Raw genomic sequence first — 21,196 nt, 5'->3', positions numbered from 1 at the left:
ACAAGGGATATAAAGGGGGGGTGGGGGGCAAGGTGAGTACGCAGCACAGGGGATATAAAGGTGCGGTGGAGAGCGAGGTGAGTACGCAGCACAGGGGATATAAAGGTGGGGTGAGGTGAGTACACAGCACAAGGGATATAAAGGGGGGGTAGAGGGCGAGGTGAGTACGCAGCACAGGGGATATAAAGGTGGGGTAGAGGGCGAGGTGAGTATGCAGCACAGCGGATATAAAGGGGGGGTGAGGTGAGTACGCAGCACAGGGGCTATAAAGGGGGGGCGAGGTGAGTACGCAGCACAGGGGATATAAAGGGGGGGTGGGGGGGTGAGGTGAGTACGCAGCACAGGGGATATAAAGGGGGGTGGGGGGCAAGGTGAGTACGCAGCACAGGGGATATAAAGGGGGGGTGGGGGGCGAGGTGAGTACGCAGCACAGGGGATATAAATGGGGGTGGGGGGCAGGTGAGTACACAGCACAGGGTATATAAATGGGGGGGTGGGGGGCGAGGTGAGTACGCAGCACAGAGGATATAAAGGGGGGTGGGGGGCAAGGTGAGTACGCAGCACAGGGAATATAAAAGGGGGGTGGGGGGCGAGGTGAGTACGCAGCACAGGGGATATAAAGGGGGGGGTGGGGGGCGAGGTGAGTACGCAGCACAGGGGATATAAAGGGGGGGTGGGGGGGACGAGGTGAGTACGCAGCACAGGGGATATAAAGGGGGTGTGGTGGGCAAGGTGAGTACGCAGCCACGGGATATAAAGGGGGGGTGGGGGCAAGGTGAATACGCAGCAAAGGGGATATAAAGGGGGGGGGTGGGGGGGGTGAGGTGAGTACGCAGCACAGGGGATATAAAGGGGGGGTGGGGGGCAAGGTGAGTACGCAGCACAGGGGATATAAAGGGGGGGTGGGGGCGAGGTGAGTACGCAGCACAGGGGATATAAATGGGGGTGGGGGGCGAGGTGAGTACACAGCACAGGGTATATAAATGGGGGGGTGGGGGGGCGAGGTGAGTACGCAGCACAGAGGATATAAAGGGGGGTGGGGGGCAAGGTGAGTACGCAGCACAGGGAATATAAAAGGGTTGTGGGGGGCGAGGTGAGTACGCAGCACAGGGGATATAAAGGGGGGGTGGGGGGCGAGGTGAGTACGCAGCACAGGGGATATAAAGGGGGGGTGGGGGGGCGAGGTGAGTACGCAGCACAGGGGATATAAAGGGGGTGTGGTGGGCAAGGTGAGTACGCAGCCACGGGATATAAAGGGGGGGTGGGGGCAAGGTGAATACGCAGCAAAGGGGATATAAAGGGGGATGGGGGGGTGAGGTGAGTACGCAGCACAGGGGATATAAATGGGGGGTGGGGGACGAGGTGAGTACGCAGCACAGGGTATATAAAAGGGGGGTGGGGGGCAAGGTCAGTACGCAGCACAGGGGATATAAAGGTGTGGTGTGGGGGCGAGGTGAGTACGCAGCACAAGGGATATAAAGATGGGGTGGGGGGGTGAGTACGCAGCACAGGGGATATAAAGGGGGGGTGGGGGGCAAGGTGAGTACGCAGCACAGGGGATATAAAGGTGCGGTGGGGGGGCGAGGTGAGTACGCAGCACAGGGGATATAAAGGGAGGGTGGGGGGGTGAGGTGAGTACGCAGCAACAGGGGATATAAAGGGGGGTGGGGGGATGAGGTGAGTACGCAGCACAGGGGATATAAAGGGGGGGGGGCGAGGTGAGTACGCAGCACAGGGGATATAAAGGGGGCCGAGGTGAGTACGCAGCACAGGGGATATAAAGGGGGGGGTGGGGGGCGAGGGTGAGTACGCAGCACAGGGGATATAAAGGGGGGGTGGGGGGCGAGGTGAGTACGCAGCACAGGGGATATAAAGGGGGGGGCGAGGTGAGTACGCAGCACAGGGGATATAAAGGGGGGGGGCGAAGTGAGTACGCAGCACAGGGGATATAAAGGGGGGGTGGGGGGTGAGGTGAGTACGCAGCACAGGGGATATAAAGGGGGGGGCGAGGTGAGTACGCAGCACAGGGGATATAAAGGGGGGGGACGAGGTGAGTACGCAGCACAGGGGATATAAAGGGGGGTGGGGGGTGAGGTGAGTACGCAGCACAGGGGATATAAAGGGGGGATGGGGGCGAGGTGAGTACGCAGCACAGGGGATATAAAGGGGGGTGGGGGGCGAGGTGAGTACGCAGCGCAGGGGATATAAAGGGGGGGTGGGGGGGCGAGGTGAGTACGCAGCACAGGGGATATAAAGGGGGGTGGGGGGCGAGGTGAGTACGCAGCACAAGGGATATAAAGGGGGGTGGGGGGCAAGGTGAGTACGCAGCACAGGGGATATAAAGGGGGGGTGGGGGGGCGAGGTTAGTATGCAGCACAGGGATATAAAGGGGGGGTGGGGGGGGTGAGTACGCAGCACAGGGGATATAAAGGGGGGGGTGGGGGGGCGAGGTGAGTACGCAGCACAGGGGATATAAAGGTGCGGTGGAGAGCGAGGTGAGTACGCAGCACAGGGGATATAAAGGGGGGGTGGGGGGGTGAGTACGCAGCACAGGGGATATAAAGGGGGGGTGGGGGGCAAGGTGAGTACGCAGCACAGGGGATATAAAGGTGCGGTGGAGAGCGAGGTGAGTATGCAGCACAGGGATATAAAGGTGGGGTGGGGGGGGTGAGTACGCAGCACAGGGGATATAAAGGTGCGGTGGAGAGCGAGGTGAGTATGCAGCACAGGGATATAAAGGGGGGGTGGGGGGGTGAGTACGCAGCACAGGGGATATAAAGGGGGGGTGGGGGGCAAGGTGAGTACGCAGCACAGGGGATATAAAGGTGCGGTGGAGAGCGAGGTGAGTACGCAGCACAGGGGATATAAAGGTGGGGTGAGGTGAGTACACAGCACAAGGGATATAAAGGGGGGGTAGAGGGCGAGGTGAGTACGCAGCACAGGGGATATAAAGGTGGGGTAGAGGGCGAGGTGAGTATGCAGCACAGCGGATATAAAGGGGGGTGAGGTGAGTACGCAGCACAGGGGCTATAAAGGGGGGGCGAGGTGAGTACGCAGCACAGGGGATATAAAGGGGGGGTGGGGGGGTGAGGTGAGTACGCAGCACAGGGGATATAAAGGGGGGTGGGGGGCAAGGTGAGTACGCAGCACAGGGGATATAAAGGGGGGGTGGGGGCGAGGTGAGTACGCAGCACAGGGGATATAAATGGGGGTGGGGGGCAGGTGAGTACACAGCACAGGGTATATAAATGGGGGGGTGGGGGGCGAGGTGAGTACGCAGCACAGAGGATATAAAGGGGGGTGGGGGGCAAGGTGAGTACGCAGCACAGGGAATATAAAAGGGGGGTGGGGGGCGAGGTGAGTACGCAGCACAGGGGATATAAAGGGGGGGTGGGGGGCGAGGTGAGTACGCAGCACAGGGGATATAAAGGGGGGGTGGGGGGACGAGGTGAGTACGCAGCACAGGGGATATAAAGGGGGTGTGGTGGGCAAGGTGAGTACGCAGCCACGGGATATAAAGGGGGGGTGGGGGCAAGGTGAATACGCAGCAAAGGGGATATAAAGGGGGGGTGGGGGGGGGTGAGGTGAGTACGCAGCACAGGGGATATAAAGGGGGGTGGGGGGCAAGGTGAGTACGCAGCACAGGGGATATAAAGGGGGGGTGGGGGCGAGGTGAGTACGCAGCACAGGGGATATAAATGGGGGTGGGGGGCGAGGTGAGTACACAGCACAGGGTATATAAATGGGGGGGTGGGGGGCGAGGTGAGTACGCAGCACAGAGGATATAAAGGGGGGTGGGGGGCAAGGTGAGTACGCAGCACAGGGAATATAAAAGGGGGTGGGGGGCGAGGTGAGTACGCAGCACAGGGGATATAAAGGGGGGGTGGGGGGCGAGGTGAGTACGCAGCACAGGGGATATAAAGGGGGGGGGGGGGGGCGAGGTGAGTACGCAGCACAGGGGATATAAAGGGGGTGTGGTGGGCAAGGTGAGTACGCAGCCACGGGATATAAAGGGGGGGGTGGGGGCAAGGTGAATACGCAGCAAAGGGGATATAAAGGGGGGGTGGGGGGGTGAGGTGAGTACGCAGCACAGGGGATATAAATGGGGGGTGGGGGACGAGGTGAGTACGCAGCACAGGGTATATAAAAGGGGGGGTGGGGGGCAAGGTCAGTACGCAGCACAGGGGATATAAAGGTGTGGTGTGGGGGCGAGGTGAGTACGCAGCACAAGGGATATAAAGATGGGGTGGGGGGGTGAGTACGCAGCACAGGGGATATAAAGGGGGGGTGGGGGGCAAGGTGAGTACGCAGCACAGGGGATATAAAGGTGCGGTGGGGGGGCGAGGTGAGTACGCAGCACAGGGGATATAAAGGGAGGGTGGGGGGGTGAGGTGAGTACGCAGCACAGGGGATATAAAGGGGGGTGGGGGGATGAGGTGAGTACGCAGCACAGGGGATATAAAGGGGGGGGGCGAGGTGAGTACGCAGCACAGGGGATATAAAGGGGGCCGAGGTGAGTACGCAGCACAGGGGATATAAAGGGGGGGTGGGGGGCGAGGTGAGTACGCAGCACAGGGGATATAAAGGGGGGGTGGGGGGCGAGGTGAGTACGCAGCACAGGGGATATAAAGGGGGGGGCGAGGTGAGTACGCAGCACAGGGGATATAAAGGGGGGGGGGGCGAAGTGAGTACGCAGCACAGGGGATATAAAGGGGGGGTGGGGGGTGAGGTGAGTACGCAGCACAGGGGATATAAAGGGGGGGGCGAGGTGAGTACGCAGCACAGGGGATATAAAGGGGGGGACGAGGTGAGTACGCAGCACAGGGGATATAAAGGGGGGTGGGGGGTGAGGTGAGTACGCAGCACAGGGGATATAAAGGGGGGATGGGGGCGAGGTGAGTACGCAGCACAGGGGATATAAAGGGGGGTGGGGGGCGAGGTGAGTACGCAGCGCAGGGGATATAAAGGGGGGGTGGGGGGCGAGGTGAGTACGCAGCACAGGGGATATAAAGGGGGGTGGGGGGCGAGGTGAGTACGCAGCACAAGGGATATAAAGGGGGGTGGGGGGCAAGGTGAGTACGCAGCACAGGGGATATAAAGGGGGGGTGGGGGGGCGAGGTTAGTATGCAGCACAGGGATATAAAGGGGGGGTGGGGGGGTGAGTACGCAGCACAGGGGATATAAAGGGGGGGTGGGGGGGCGAGGTGAGTACGCAGCACAGGGGATATAAAGAGGGGGTGGGGAGCGAGGTGAGTACGCAGCACAGGGATATAAAGGGGGGATGGGGGCGAGGTGAGTACGCAGCACAGGGGATATAAAGGGGGGTGGGGGGCGAGGTGAGTACGCAGCGCAGGGGATATAAAGGGGGGGTGGGGGGCGAGGTGAGTACGCAGCACAGGGGATATAAAGGGGGGTGGGGGGCGAGGTGAGTACGCAGCACAGGGGGTATAAAGGGGGTGGGGGGGTTTTCATACAATGAGGATGTATCATTAAAGAAAGACAAAAGTCAAAAGTCTCTCAATTTCAATTCAAGGGGCTTTATTGGCACGGGAAATATGTTAACATTGCCAAAGCAAGTGACATAGATAATAAACAAAAGTGAAATAAACAATAAATAAATAACAGTAAACATTACACAAAAGTTCAAATGTCATATTATGTATATATACAGTGTTGTAACGATGTACAAATGGATAAAGTACAAAAGGAAAAATAAATAAGCATAAATATGGGTTGTATTTACAATGGTGTTTGTTCTTCACTGGTTGCCCTTTTCTTGTGGCAACAGGTCACATCTTGTTGCTGTGATGTCACACTGTGGTATTTCACCCAGTAGATATGGGAGTTTATCAAAATTGGGTTTGTTTTCTGTTTCTGTGTGGATCTGTGTAATCTGAGGGAAATGTGTCTCTAATATGGTCATACATTTGGCAGGAGGTTAGGAAGTGCAGCTCAGTTTCCACCTCATTTTGTGGGCAGTGTTGCACATAGCCTGTCTTCTCTTGAGAGCCAGGTCTGCCTACGGCGGCCTTTCTCAATAGCAAGGCTATGCTCACTGAGTCTGTACATAGTCAAAGCTTTCCTTAAGTTTGGGTCAGTCACAGTGGTCAGGTATTCTGCCACTATGCACTCTCTGTTTAGGGCCAAATAGCATTCTAGTTTGCTCAGTTTTTTTGTTAATACTTTCCAATGTGTCAAGTAATTATCTTTTTGTTTTTGTCTACCACAAAAGATATAGAATGACATATTACATGAGTTACAGAAGTCACATGACACATTGGGAATTCAGTCTCAGAGATCACGACAGGCATTAGCTAACGGACGCACGTACACACACACACACAGCTGTAAATAAATAATGAGACATTTGCCCTGCTGGCCTTCAGGTCCCAGATGAAAGAAAGTGCATCTCTGTGTCCACATTGGGGGCCTGGCATTCTGTCTCCCCCCCCTCCCTCCCTGCCTCCCCCACCCTGCCCCTCCCTCGGCCCTGTGGACTGAAAACAGAGGGGAAGGTATTTTTAAAGGCCTTTCTGAAGTTGTTGCCCATGAAAGCGTAGACCAGAGGGTTGACAGAAGAGTTGGAGTAGGACATGCAGTGGGCCCAGATCTTCACCTGGCAATCAAAACAAAACAAAACCAGCACTTTACTTACACGTAATTAACCAAAACAAAACCAATCAAACCAACACTTTATTTACACGTTATAAATCAAAACAAAACCAATCATACCAACACTTTATTTGCATGTTATAAATCAAAACAAAACCAATCAAACCAGCACTTTAGTTACACGTTATAAATCAAATCAAAACAAAACCAATCAAACCAGCACTTTATTTACACGTTATAAATCAAATCAAAACAAAACCAATCAAACCAGCAGTTTATTTACACGTTATAAATCAAAACAAAACCAATGAAACCAACACTTTATTTATACGTTATAAATCAAATCAAAACAAAACCAGCTTTATTTACACGTGCATATTTTTCATTTCACCTTTATTTAACCAGGTAAGCTAGTTGAGAACAAGTTCTCATTTACAACTGCGACCTGGCCAAGATAAAGCAAAGCAGTGCGACACAAACAACACAGAGCCACACATGGGATAAACAAAACATACAGTCAATAACACAATAGAAATATCTATATACAGTGTGTGCAAATACAGTAAGATTAGGGAGGTAAGGCAATAAATAGGCCATAGCGGCGAAATAATTACAATTTAGCATTAGCACTGGAATGATAGATGTGCAGAAGATGAATGTGCAAGTAGAGATACTGGGGTGCAAAGGAGCAAAAAATAAAATAAGAATTTGGGGATGAGGTAGTTGGGTGGGCTATTTACAGATGGGCTATTTACAGGTGAAATGATCAGTAAGCTGCTTTGACAGCTGATGCTTAAAGTTAGTGAGGGAGATATAAGACTCCAGCTTCAGTGATTTTTGCAATTCATTCCAGTCATTGGCAGCAGATAACTGGAAGGAAAGGTGGCCAAAGGAGGAATTGGCTTTGGGGGTGACCAGTGAAATATACCTGCTGGAGTGCGTGCTACGGGTGGGTGCTGCTATGGTGACCAGTGAGCTGAGATAAGGCAAGGCTTTACCTAGCAAAGACTTATAAATTACCTGAAGCCAGTGGGTTTGGCGACAAATATGAAACGAGGGCCAGGCAACGACAGCATACAGGTGGTGGGTGGTATATGGGGCTTTGGTGGCAAAACGGATGGCACTGTGATAGACTGCATCCAATTTGCTGAGTAGAGTGTTGGAGGCTATTTTGTAAATTACATCGCCGAAGTCAAGGATTGGCAGGATAGTCAGTTTTACGAGGGTATGTTTGACAGCATGAGTGAAGGATGCATTGTTGCGAAATAGGAAGCCGATTCTAGATTTAATTTTGGATTGGAGATGCTTAATGTGAGTCTGGAAGGAGAGTTTACAGTCTAACCAGACACCTAGGTATTTGTAGTTGTCCACATATTCTAAGTCAGAACCGTCCAGAGTAGTGATGCTAGACGTGTGGGCGGGTGCAGGCAGCGATCAGTTGAAGAGCATGCATTTAGTTTTACTTGTATTTAAGAGCAGTTGTAGGCCAGGGAAGGAGTGTTGTATGGCATTGAAGCTCGTCTGGAGGTTTGTTAGCACAGTGTCCAAAGAAGGGCCAGAAGTATACAGAATGGTGTCGTCTGCGTGGAGGTGGATCAGAGAATCACCAGCAGCAAGAGCGACATCATTGATGTATACAGAGAAAAGACGCAGCCAGAGAATTGAACCCTGTGGCACCTCCATAGAGACTGCTAGAGGTCCGGACAACAGGCCCTCCGATTTGACACACTGAACTCTATCTGAGAAGTAGTTGGTGAACCAGGCAAGGCAGTCATTTGAGAAACCAAGGCTATTGAGTATGCCAATAATAATGCGGTGATTGACAGAGTCGAAAGCCTTGACCAGGTCGATGAAGATGGCTGCACAGAACTGTCTTTTATCTATGGTGTGGCTGAGGTGCACCCATGACCAGCTCAGAAACCAGATTGCATAGCAGAGAAGGTAGGGTGGGATTCGAAATGGTTGGGGATCTGATGTTAACTTGGCTTTCGAAGACTTTAGAAAGGCAGGGTAGGATAGATATAGGGCTGTAACAGTTTGGGTCTGGAGTGTTTCCCCCTTTGAAGAGGGGGATGACCGCGGCAGCTTTCCAATCTTTAAGGATCTCAGACGATACAAAAGAGAGGTTGAACAGGCTAGTAATAGGGGTTGCAACAATTGCGGCGGATAATTTTAGAAAGAGAGGGTCCAGATTGTCTAGCCCGGCTGATTTGTAGGGGTCCAGGTTTTGAAGCTCTTTCAGAACATCAGCTATCTGGATTTGGGTGAAGGTGAAGTGGGGTAGGCTTGGGCAAGTTGCTGTGGGGGATGCAGAGCTGTTGACCGGGGTAGGGGTAGCCAGGTGGAAAGCATGGCCAGCTGCAGAAAAATGCTTATTGAAATTCTCGATTATCGTAGATTTATCGGTGGTGACAGTGTTTCCTAGCCTCAGTGCAGTAGGCAGCTGGGAGGAGGTGCTTTTTGTCCAATTTGATGATGCTGGAGAGATGAAGCAGGTACGGGGAGTAAAACATTTATTAAATAACGGACATGGTACGAGACAGGAACAGCGTCAGCAAACTGATACAAAAGACAAAAACAAAACAATGCAGCAGCAGGGAACAGAGCTGGGGAACTGACAAATATAGGGGAGGAAATTAACAGGTCATAAGTGAGTCCAGGTGAGTCCAATAACGCTGATGCGCATGACAAGGGAAGGCAGGTGTGCGTGATGCAGGGCAACCTGGCGCCCTCAAGCGCCAAGGGGAGGGAAGAGCGGGAGCAGACGTGACAGTACCTCCCCCTCTTGGGGCGCCACCCGGCGTCCCACCTGGGCGAACCGGCCGAGACATGGGCGCTGGGCAAGCCGGTTGGGGCGTGGAAGCCCGACGAACTGGCAGGAGCGTGACAGCCTGGCGAGCCGGCTGAGGCATGGGAGCCTGACGATCCCTCTGCAGCGAGGGAACCCGATGATCCAGTGGAGAGTGATGTGGGATGGGAAACCTCTCGAGCCAGCCAGGACGTGGAAGCCCGACGGGCTGGCTTAGGCACCCCCGGTTCCATCAGCGGCGAAATCCACCCCGACGTCACCAACAAAGCAAAAAACTCCTGGACCGGCTGGGCGAACAAGAACAGACGATCCGGCTGACGCCCGACGTGGGATGGGCACCATGCGAGCCAACCGGGGCAAGGAAACCTCTCGAGCCAGCAAGGCACCCCCGGTTCCATCGGCCGCGACCCAGAGCCGATGTCACCATACCAACCGGAACGCCAGTACTTCCCGATGCTTCGTATGAAGGCTGCTGCATTCTGTCACATGGGAGGCTGCTGCATTCTGTCTCATGGGATGACGCTGGAGAGACGAAGCAGGTACGGGGAGTAAAACATTTAATAAATAAGGAGAGACAGGAACAGCATCAGCAAACTGATACAAAAGACAAAAACAAAACAATGCAGCAGCGGCGAACAGAGCTGGGGAACTGACAAATATAGGGGAAGAAATGAGCAGGTGATAAATGAGTCCAGGTGAGTCCAATAACGCTGATGCACGTGACGAGGGAAGGCAGGTGTGCGTGATGGATGGCAGGAGTGTGTGATGCAGAGAAACCTGGCTCCCTCAAGCGCCAGGGGGAGGGAAGAACGGGAGCAGATGTGACACTCATTCTCCATGGACTTTACATTGCCCCAGAATATTTTGGAGTTTGTGCTACAGGATGCAAATTTCTGTTAGGAAAGCAAAGGCTAGCTTTTTCAAACTGCCTGTGTATATTGTTTCCTAACTTCCCTGAAAAGTTGCATATCACGGGGGCTATTTGCTGCTAATGCAGTACGCCACAGGATGTTTTTGTGCTGGTCAATGGCAGTCAAGTCTGGAGTGAACCAAGGGCTATATCTGTTCTTAGTTCTGCATTTTTTTGAATGGGGCATGCTTATTTAAGATGGTGAGTAAAGCACTTTTATAGAATAACCAGGCATCCTCTACTGACATAATGAGGTCAATGTCATTCCAGGATACCCGGGCCTGGTCGATTAGATAGGCCTGCTCCCTGAAGTGTTTCACAGTGTGAGGGGTGTTCGTTTGATCGTGGACCCGTTACGGACGCAGGCAATGAGGCTGTGATCGCTGAGATCCTGTTTGAAGACAGCAGAGGTGGTATTTGGAGGGCAGGTTGGTCAGAATGATATCTATGAGGGTGTTTATGGATTTAGGGTTGTACCTGGTAGGTTCCTTGATAATTTGTGTGAGATTGAGGGCATCTTGCTTAGATTGTAGGATGGCCCGGGTGTTAAGCATATCCAAGTTTAGGTCACCTAACAGTACAAACTCTGAAGATAAATGGGGGGGCAATTAATTCACATATGGTGTCCAGGGCACAGATGGAGGTTGAAGGGGGGTCTTTAACAAGCGGCAACAGTGAGAGACTTGTTTCTGGAAAGGTGGATTTTTAAAAGTAGAAGCTTGAACTGTTTTGGTACAGACCTAGATAGTAATACAGAACTCTGCATGCTCTCTCTGCAGGAGATTGCAACTCCGCCCCCTTCAGCAGTTCTATCTTGGTGGAAAATGTTGTAGTTGGGGATGGAAATTTCAGAATTTTTGGTGGCCTTCCTAAGCCAGGATTCAGACACTGCTAGGACATCAGGGTTGGCAGAGTGTGCTAAAGCAGTGAGTAAAACAAACTTAGGGAGGAGGCTTCTGATGTTAACATGCATGAAACCAAGGCTTTTACGGTTACAGAAGTTAACCAATGATAGCGCCTGGGGAATAGGAGTGGAACTGGGGGCTACAGGGCCTGGATTAACCTCTACATCACCAGAGGATCAGAGGAGGAGTAGGATAAGGGTACGGCTGAAGGCTATAAGAACTGGTCGTCTAGTGTGTTGGGAAAAGAGAATAAAAGGGGCAGATTTCTGGGCGTGGTAGAATAGATTCAGGGCATAATGTACAGACAATGGTATGGTAGGATGTGAGTACAGTGGAGGTAAATCTAGGTGTTGAGTGACGATGAGAGAGGCTTCGTCTCTGGAGACACCAGTTAAGCCAAGTATGGTCTCCACATGTGTGTGGGGTGGGACAAAAGAGCAAAGGCATGTTGAGCGGGACTGAGGGCTCTACAGTGAAATAAAACAATAAGAACTAGCCAAGACAGCAGTAGACAAGGCACATTGACATTAGAGAGAGGCATAAAGCAAACACAGGTGTTGATCAGGAGAGCTAAGACAACAGCGGGTAAATGGCAATGAATGGGCAGAGCGGGTCAGTTAGGTACATACAGAACCTGAGTTCGAGTCTGGGGCCGACAGGTAAACAAAATGAGGTACCGTGTTATTGAAACAGTCCAGGGGGCATCAGCTGAGTGATCATAGGGTCAACAGAGCTGCAATAGGTGAGTCAGTGTGCTGTTTGGGAGTCACTACTACGCTGGGCGAGCAGGGGACACGGCGTTCAGAAAAGCTAGCGGGCCGGGGCTAGTAGATGGTTCTGTGGCGACATCGTAACAGTATAGCCTGTTGAGACCACATCGGGCGATCACGTCGGCAGTCCAGTTGAGATGGATCGGCGGGATCCGTGTCGACAATAAAGGTGCCAGGCCAATTGGCAAAGGAAGTGTTGTAGCCCTAGAATTAGCTGGTATATGGGCCAAGCTCGAGGCTAGCTCAAGGATAGCTGGTGCTTGCTTCGGGACAGAGGCGTTAGCTAACAGTAGCCACTCGTTTGCAGCTAGCTAGCTGCGATGATCCGACGTAATGATCCAGAGCGGCAGGAATCCGGTGCTGTGTTAGATAGAGAGAAGCTGTCCGATATGCTCTGGGTTGATATCGTGCTGTGCAGACTGGCAGATATTGTCCGAGCTAAGGCTGGCTGGTGACTGAGAAAAAGGTGAAGACTGCTTGCCGTGGCTAACAAAGACTAGTAGCTAGTTAGCTGGCTAGCTCCTGATGGAAGTTCCAGTTATAAGGAATGAAAATAGCAGATCCGTACCACATTGGGTGAGGCGGGTTGCAGCAAAGTATAATTAGTTCGTAGATAGAAAGTGAGATTCAGATAAATATGAAAAAGACTGGCTATTTACACAGGATAAGACAAACGCACACGTCCGACTGCTACGCCATTTTGGATCAGTGTATTGAAGATGCAGTGCTCCACCATCTCTGGTCAGAGCTCCACCATCTCTGGTCAGAGCTCCACCATCTCTGTTCAGTGCTCCACCATCTCTGTTCAGAGCTCCACCATCTCTGTTCAGTGCTCCACCATCTCTGTTCAGTGCTCCACCATCTCTGTTCAGTGCTCCACCATTTCTGTTCAGTGCTCCACCATCTCTGTTCAGAGCTCCACCATCTCTGTTCAGAGCTCCACCATCTCTGTTCAGAGCTCCACCATCTCTGTTCAGAGCTCCACCATCTCTGGTCAGAGCTCCACCATCTCTGTTCAGAGCCTGCCAGGGTTGGGGTCAATTCCATTGAAATTCCAATGTATTCAGAAAATAAACCAAATTCAAATTCTAACTCCACATTTTATGTAATTGAAACGCATTGAAAATAATTGGAATTGGAATTTCTGTGTACTTCCTGAGTTGACGAGACGTTAAATGGAGTTAACCTCAAGCCTGTTATTTGTCCACTGTGATGACAGGTGGTTTGTTACCACAGAATAGCTATATGAACAGGCAATAAGATAACTCTCGTGGGAACTGGTGAGGTTGACTAAAGGAGAAGGGTGTGTAGACTGCATTTGGAATATGGCGGAATATTGGAGTAGGGCAGACAGACAGACAGACAGACAGACAGACAGACAGACAGACAGACAGACAGACAGACAGACAGACAGACAGACAGACAGACAGACAGACAGACAGACAGACAGACAGACAGGCAGAGTTACCTTGTACAGTGCGTAGGGCAGACAGAGTTACCTTGTAGAGTGTGTAGTGCAGACAGACAGACAGAGTTACCTTGTAGAGTGCATAGGGCAGACAGACAGACAGAGTTACCTTGTAGAGTGCGTAGGGCAGACAGGCAGAGTTACCTTGTAGAGTGCGTAGGGCAGACGGACACAGTTACCTTGTAGAGTGCGTAGGGCAGACAGACAGACAGAGTTACCTTGTAGAGTGCGTAGGGCAGACAGACAGACAGACAGACAGACAGACAGACAGACAGACAGACAGACAGACAGACAGACAGACAGACAGACAGGCAGAGTTACCTTGAACAGTGCGTAGGGCAGACAGACAGACAGAGTTACCTTGTAGAGTGTGTAGTGCAGACAGACAGACAGAGTTACCTTGTAGAGTGCGTAGGGCAGACAGACATACAGAGTTACCTTGTAGAGTGCGTAGGGCAGACAGACAGACAGACAGAGTTACCTTGTAGAGTGCATAGGGCAGACAGACAGACAGAGTTACCTTGTAGAGTGCGTAGGGCAGACAGACAGAGTTACCTTGTAGAGTGCGTAGGGCAGACGGACACAGTTACCTTGTAGAGTGTGTAGGGCAGACGGACACAGTTACCTTGTAGAGTGCGTAGGGCAGACAGACAGACAGACAGAGTTACCTTGTAGAGTGCATAGGACAGACAGACAGACAGAGTTACCTTGTAGAGTGCGTAGGGCAGACAGAGTTACCTTGTAGAGTGTGTAGGGCAGACAGACAGACAGAGTTACCTTGTAGAGTGCATAGGGCAGACAGACAGAGTTACCTTGTAGAGTGTGTAGGGCAGACAGACAGAGTTACCTTGTAGAGTGCGTAGGGCAGACAGACAGACAGACAGACAGACAGACAGACAGACAGACAGAGTTACCTTGTAGAGTGCGTAGGACAGACAGACAGAGTTACCTTGTAGAGTGCGTAGGGCAGACAGACAGAGTTACCTTGTAGAGTGCGTAGGGCAGACAGACAGACAGAGTTACCTTGTAGAGTGCGTAGGGCAGACAGACAGACAGAGTTACCTTGTAGAGTGCGTAGGAGCGCAGGTGTGGTCCGAAGGCCTGGAGCAGGATGCAGATCTGGATGGGTCCCCAGCACACCGTAAACAGAACCACCATCACTATCACCATCCTAGACACACGAGACCTGACTGTTGCACCACGTTCTGCTTGGGCTGTTACCTAGAGGGGGTAGGGGTTAAGGTTAGGGTACGATTAGGGATGGGGTTCGGGTAAAGGGGTGTGTTGTCTTAACTACCTGGTAGTTGTTGTCGGTGGGCTGTACCGAGGGCTGTCCCATGCGTTTGATCATGAAGGCGTAACAGAAGCAGATGGTGATGAGAGGGAACAGGTAGACAGCCAGGAAGCTGTAAAGGATAAACGCTCTCTGGAGGCGGGCTGAAGGAAACACTTCGCTGCAGTAGGTCTGGGGACCGAACCAACAGCCTTCCTCTAAACGCTGGTACAAAGCTATTGGCACTGACAGCAGGAGAGAACCTGGGGGAAGGATGGAGAGATGGAGAGATATGGAGATGGAGAGGTGGATATGGAGAGAGGGAGAGATGAGAGATGAGAGATGAGAGATGGAGAGGTGGAGAGGTGGAGAGAGAGATGGAGAGATGGAGAGGTGGAGAGATTAGAGGTGGAGAGATTAGAGGTGGAGAGATGGAGAGATAGAGATGGAGAGATTGAGATGAAGAGATGGAGAGATTAGAGATGGAGAGATGGATATGGAGAGGTGGAGAGATGGAGAGATTGAGATGAAGAAGTGGAGATGGAGAGATATAGAGGTAGAGATGAGAGATGGAGAGGTAGAGATGGAGAGATACAGATGGAGAGGTGGAGAGATGAGAGAAATGGAGATGGAGAGATAGAGGGTGGAGAGGTGGAGAGATGGCGAGGGAGAGATGGAGAGCAGGATAGACAGAGAGCAGGAGAGATGGAGATGGAAAGATAGAGATGGAGATATGGAGATATAGAGATTAGAGATAGGGATGAGAGATGGAGAAATAGAGATAGAGATGGCGAGATGGAGAAGAGATGGGGGATAGAGATGGAGAGCAGGATAGATAGAGATAGAGATGGAGAGATGGAGATGGAGAGATAGAGATGGAGAGATAGAGAAGAAGAAATAGATTTGATTTGATTTGGATCTCTTTTAGTCCCCATTTGGACTAATCTTCCAAGAGTCCTTAAACATTAAAATACAATTTATAATACGAACACATCTTCACATATAAACACTATTACAAACATACATAATTTACTAACATAATGACCCAATAAAAACTAAATAAAAAAAATATTGATTCTTCATCTACTATAGTCCCACAACATTTCTATGTATTATATTTAAATGGTTTTAAAATAATGTTTAAATGGTATATATTGAAAGGTTTCTGGTTTGCTCAGTTAATTTATTCCATTTCTTTATTGCTCTAAATCAAAATGTTATTTTGTCTATTTCTCTTTTCTGTCTGGATAACGCATAGATGGTGGACAATCTATTCCTAGTATTTACTGAACGTCTGTCTCTTACCAACTGAATACCGTTGTGAATAGAACTTGGCCGTTTTAAATTATGTATATTATGAAATAAAATAAGCATGTTTTTTTCAATTAGACCAACCAAGAACATTGCGCATGACTGCAACAGAAGAACCATATATCTCCACCGTAAAACAATCCTTGCTGCTTTGTTCTGTGCAATCTGCAGCCTCCTAACTTCACTTGATGATGCATTTCCCCAGACCACAGAACAGTAGTTCACCTGACGCTCAATTAATGCTTGTGTTATTTGCTTAAGAATTTTTCCTGGTAAATATTTAGCTATCCTTCTGATTATGCATGCTGTTTTGGCCTTTTCCTAGTGGAACAGAACAACATAACTTTGGTTTTCTTGGTGTTTAAAACAAGTTTGTTCTGGCAAACCCACTCCCTGATATTCTCCAAATCTCCTTGTAATCGACCTGGCCCAGGTATCCTGGAAGGATATTGACCTCATCCCGTCAGTAGAGGATGCCTGGTTATTTTTTTTAAATGCCTTCCTCACCATCTTAAATAAGCATGTCCCATTCAAGAAATTTAGAACCAGGAACAGATATAGCCCTTGGTTCTCCCCAGACCTGACTGCCCTTAACCAACACAAAAACATCCTGTGGCGTTCTGCATTAGCATCGAACAGCCCCCGTGATATGCAACTTTTCAGGGAAGTTAGAAACCAATATACACAGGCAGTTAGAAAAGCTAAGGCTAGCTTTTTCTAGCAGAAATTTGCTTCCTGCAACACAGACTCAAAAAAGTTCTGGGACATTGTAAAGTCCATGGAGAATAAGAGCACCTCCTCCCAGCTGCCCACTGCACTAAGGATAGGAAACTCTGTCACCTCCGATAAATCCACTATAATTGAGAATTTCAATAAGCATTTTTCTACGACTGGCCATGCTTTCCACCTGGCTACCCCTACCCCGGTCAACAGCACTGCACCCCCCACAGCAACTCGCCCAAGCATTCCCCATTTCTCCTTCTCCCAAATTCAGTCAGCTGATGTTCTGAAAGAGCTGCAAAATATGGACCCCTACAAATCAGCCGGGCTAGACAATCTGAACCCTTTCTTTATAAAATGATCTGCCGAAATTGTTGCAACCCCTATTACTAGCCTGTTCAACCTCTCTTTCGTGTCATCTGAGATTACCAAAGATTGGAAAGCAGCTGCTGTCATCCCACACTTCAAAGGAGGGGACACTCTAGACCCACACTGCTACAGACCTATATCTATCCTACCCTGCCTTTCTAAGGTCTTCGAAAGCCAAGAAAACAAACAGATTACCGACCATTTCGAATCCCACCTTCTCCGCTATGCAATCTGGTTTCAGAGCTGGTCATGGGTGCACCTCAGCCACGCTCAAGGTCCTAAACGTGATCATTACCGCCATCGATAAGAAACAAGACTGTGCAGCCGTATTCATTGACCTGGCCAAGGCTTTCGACTCTGTCAATCATCACATCATCATCGGCAGACTCAACAGCCTTGGTTTCTCAAATGATTGCCTCGCCTGGTTCACCAACTACTTCTCTGAGAGAGTTCAGTGTGTCAAATCGGAGGGCCTGTTGTCCGGGCCTCTGGCAGTCTCTATGGGGGTGCCACAGGGTTCAATTCTTGGGCCGACTCTTTTCTCTGTATACATCAATGATGTCGCTCTTGCTGCTGGTGATTCTCTGATCCACCTCTACGCAGACGACACCATTCTGTATACTCCTGGCCCTTCTTTGGACACTGTGCTAACAAACCTCCAGACGAGCTTCAATGCCATACAACACTCCTTCCCTGGCCTCCAACTGCTCTTAAATACAAGTAAAACTAAATGCATGCTCTTCAACTGATCGCTGACTGCACCCGCCCACACGTCTAGCATCACTACTCTGGACGGTTCTGACTTAGAATATGTGGACAACTACAAATACCTAGGTGTCTGGTTAGACTGTAAACTCTCCTTCCAGACTCATATTAAAAAGCTCCAATCCAAAGTTAAATCTAGAATTGGCTTCCTATTTCACAACAAAGCATCCTTCACTCATGCTGCCAAACATACCCTTGTAAAACTGACCATCCTCCGATCCTCGATTTCAGCGATGTCATTTACAAAATAGCCTCCAATACCCTACTCAATAAATTGGATGCAGTCTATCACAGTGTCATCCGTTTTGTCACCAAAGCCCCATATACTACCCACCACTGCGACCTGTACGCTCTCGTTGGCTGGCCCTCGCTTCATACTTGTCGCCAAACCCACTGGCTCCAGGTCATCTACAAGACCCTGCTAGGTAAAGTCCCCTCTTATCTCAGCTCACTGGTCATCATAGCAGCACCCACCCGTAGCACGCGCTCCAGCAGGTATATCTCACTGGTCACCCCCAAAGCCAATTCCTACTTTGGCCGCTTCTCCTTCCAGTTCTCTGCTTCCAATGACTGGAACGAACTACAAAAATCTCTGAAACTGGAAACACTTATCTCCCTCACTAGCTTTAAGCACCAGCTGTCAGAGCAGCTCACAGATCACTGCACCTGTACATAGCCCATCTATAAATAGCCCAAACAACTACCTCTTCCCCTACTGTATTTATTTATTTATTTAGCTCTTTTGCACCCCAGTATTTCTACTTTACACATTCATCCAATGCAAATCTACCATTCCAGTGTTTTAATTGCTATATTGTATTTACTTTGCCACCATGGCTTTTTTGCCTTTACCTCCCTTATCTCACCTCATTTGCTCACATTGTATAGACTTATTTTTCTACTGTATCATTGACTGTATGTTTGTTTTACTCCATGTGTAACTCTGTGTTGTTGTATGTGTCACACTGCTTTGCTTTATCTTGGCCAGGTCGCAGTTGTAAATGAGAACTTGTTCTCAACTTGCCTACCTGGTTAAATAAAGGTGAAATAAAGAAAATAAAAGTAAAGCTTGCTGTACCTGTTGAACCGATTGTCTTGCTGTATAAATTGTAGTATCATCTGCAAATATAGTAGCTTGAGTTACAGATAAGGCATAAGGAATGTCGTTGGTATATATTAAGTTAAGAAGTGGCCCAAGGCAGCTGCCCTGCGGTATTCCACAGTTTAACACATGAGGGGAAGAAAACAACACATTGATATAGGTGGACTGTTTCCTGTCAGTTAGATATGACTGTACCCAATTCAATGCTACCTCCTTAAAACCATAATGCATTCATTTTGTCAAAATTATTTCATGATCCACTAAATCAAATGCTGCACTGAAATCTAAAAATAGTACACCCACAAACTTGCCATTATCCATAGCATTGAATCAGTCATGTCAACCAATACAGTGGTAGTGGAATGGTTTTTGCGATAAGCATGCTGATTGGCTGTAATCAGATCATTCTTTTCCAAATAGAGATGAGAGATAGAGAAGAGATGGAGATGGAGAGATGGAGATATATAGAGATGGAGAGAGAGATGGATGGAGAGATATCAACGAATTGGCGAGGGGACTAGAAAAGTCTGCAGCACCCGGCCTCACCCTACTAGAATCTGAAGTCAAATGTCTACTGTTTACTGATGATCTGGTGCTTCTGTCCCCAACCAAGGAGGGCCTACAGCAGCACCTAGATCTTCTGCACAGATTCTGTCAGACCTGGGCCCTGACAGACCTGGGCCATGACAGACCTGGGCCCTGACAGTAAATCTCAGTAAGACCAAAATAATGGTGTTCCAAAAAAGGTCCAGTCGCCAGGACCACAAATACAAATTCCATCTAGACACTGTTGCCCTGGAGCACACAAAAAAACTATACATACCTCGGCCTAAACATCAGCGCCACAGGTAACTTCCACAAAGCTGTGAACGATCTGAGAGACAAGGCAAGAAGGGCCTTCTCTGCCATCAAAAGGAACATAAAATTCACCATACCAATTAGGATCTGGCTAAAAATACTTGAATCAGTTATAGAACCCATTGCCCTTTATGGTTGTGAGGTCTGGGGTCCACTCACCAACCAAGAATTTACTAAATGGGACAAACACCAAATTGAGACTCTGCATGCAGAATTCTGCAAAAATATCCTCAGTGTACAACGTAAAACACCAAATAATGCATGCAGAGCAGAATTAGGCCGATACCCGCTAATTATCAAAATCTAGAAAAGAGCCGTTAAAATCTACAACCACCTAAAAGGAAGCGATTCCCAAACCTTCCATAACAAAGCCATCACCTACAGAGAGATGAACCTGGAGAAGAGTCCCCTAAGCAAGCTGGTCCTGGGGCTCTGTTCACAAACACAAACACACCCCACAGAGCCCCAGGACAGCAACACAATTAGACCCAACCAAATCATGAGAAAACAAAAATATAATTACTTGACACATTGGGAAGTATTAACAAAAAAACAGAGCAAACTAGAATGCTATTTGGCCCTAAACAGAGAGTGTCTGACCCAAACTTAAGGAAAGCTTTGACTATGTACAGACTCAGTGAGCATAGCCTTGCTATTGAGAAAGGCCGCCATAGGCAGTCCTGGCTCTCAAGAAAAGACAGGCTATGTGCAACACTGCCCACAAAATTAGGTGGAAACTGAGCTGCACTTCCTAACCTCCTGCCAAATGTATGACCATATTAGAGACACATATTTCCCTGAGATTACACAGACCCACAAAGAATTCGAAAACAAATCCAATTTTGATAAACTCCCATATCTACTGGGTGAAATACCACAGTGTTCCATCACAGCAGCAAGATTTGTGACCTGTTGCCACAAGAAAAGGTCAACCAATGAAGAACAAACACCATTGTAAATACAACCCATATTTAAGCTTATTTATTTTCCCTTTTGTACTTTAACCGTTTGTACATCGTTACAACACTGTATATATACATAATATGACATTTGTAATGTCTTTATTCTTTTGAAACTTCTGTATGTGTAATGTTTACTGTTAATTTGTATTGTTTATTTCACTTTTGTATATTATCTACCTCACTTGCTTTGGCAATGTTAACATATGTTTCCCATGCCAATAAAGCCCCTTGAATTGGATATAGAGATGGAGAGATATAGATGGAGAGATGGAGAAATATGGAGATATAGAGATATGGAGATGAAGAAATATAGAGATGTAGAGAGAGATAGAGAGAAAGAGATGGAGAGATATAGAGATGAA

The 21,196-nt window shown here is 49.3% G+C and overlaps 1 protein-coding gene across 1 annotated transcript in view; it reads right to left on the bottom strand.

The window, feature by feature from the left end:
• Nucleotides 1-6,160: 6,160 nt before the first annotated feature.
• The window catches only part of LOC115165070 (G-protein coupled receptor 54-like), a 23,317-nt gene continuing 8,281 nt past the window's right edge, over nucleotides 6,161-21,196 (bottom strand). The window contains exons 5-7 of the mRNA XM_029718110.1: nucleotides 14,772-15,010; nucleotides 14,537-14,695; nucleotides 6,161-6,616 (exon numbers count right to left, since the gene is read on the bottom strand). Coding sequence (XP_029573970.1) covers nucleotides 6,383-6,616; nucleotides 14,537-14,695; nucleotides 14,772-15,010 — 632 coding nt within the window. The 3' untranslated portion in view covers nucleotides 6,161-6,382. The remainder of the gene's footprint in view (nucleotides 6,617-14,536; nucleotides 14,696-14,771; nucleotides 15,011-21,196) is intronic.

The sequence above is a fragment of the Salmo trutta genome, chromosome 27 (assembly GCF_901001165.1).
Source record: "Salmo trutta chromosome 27, fSalTru1.1, whole genome shotgun sequence".
Classification (NCBI taxonomy): Eukaryota; Metazoa; Chordata; class Actinopteri; order Salmoniformes; family Salmonidae; genus Salmo; species Salmo trutta.
Note: the sequence above shows the minus strand (reverse complement) of the source record. Positions and strands in the feature narration are given on the sequence as shown.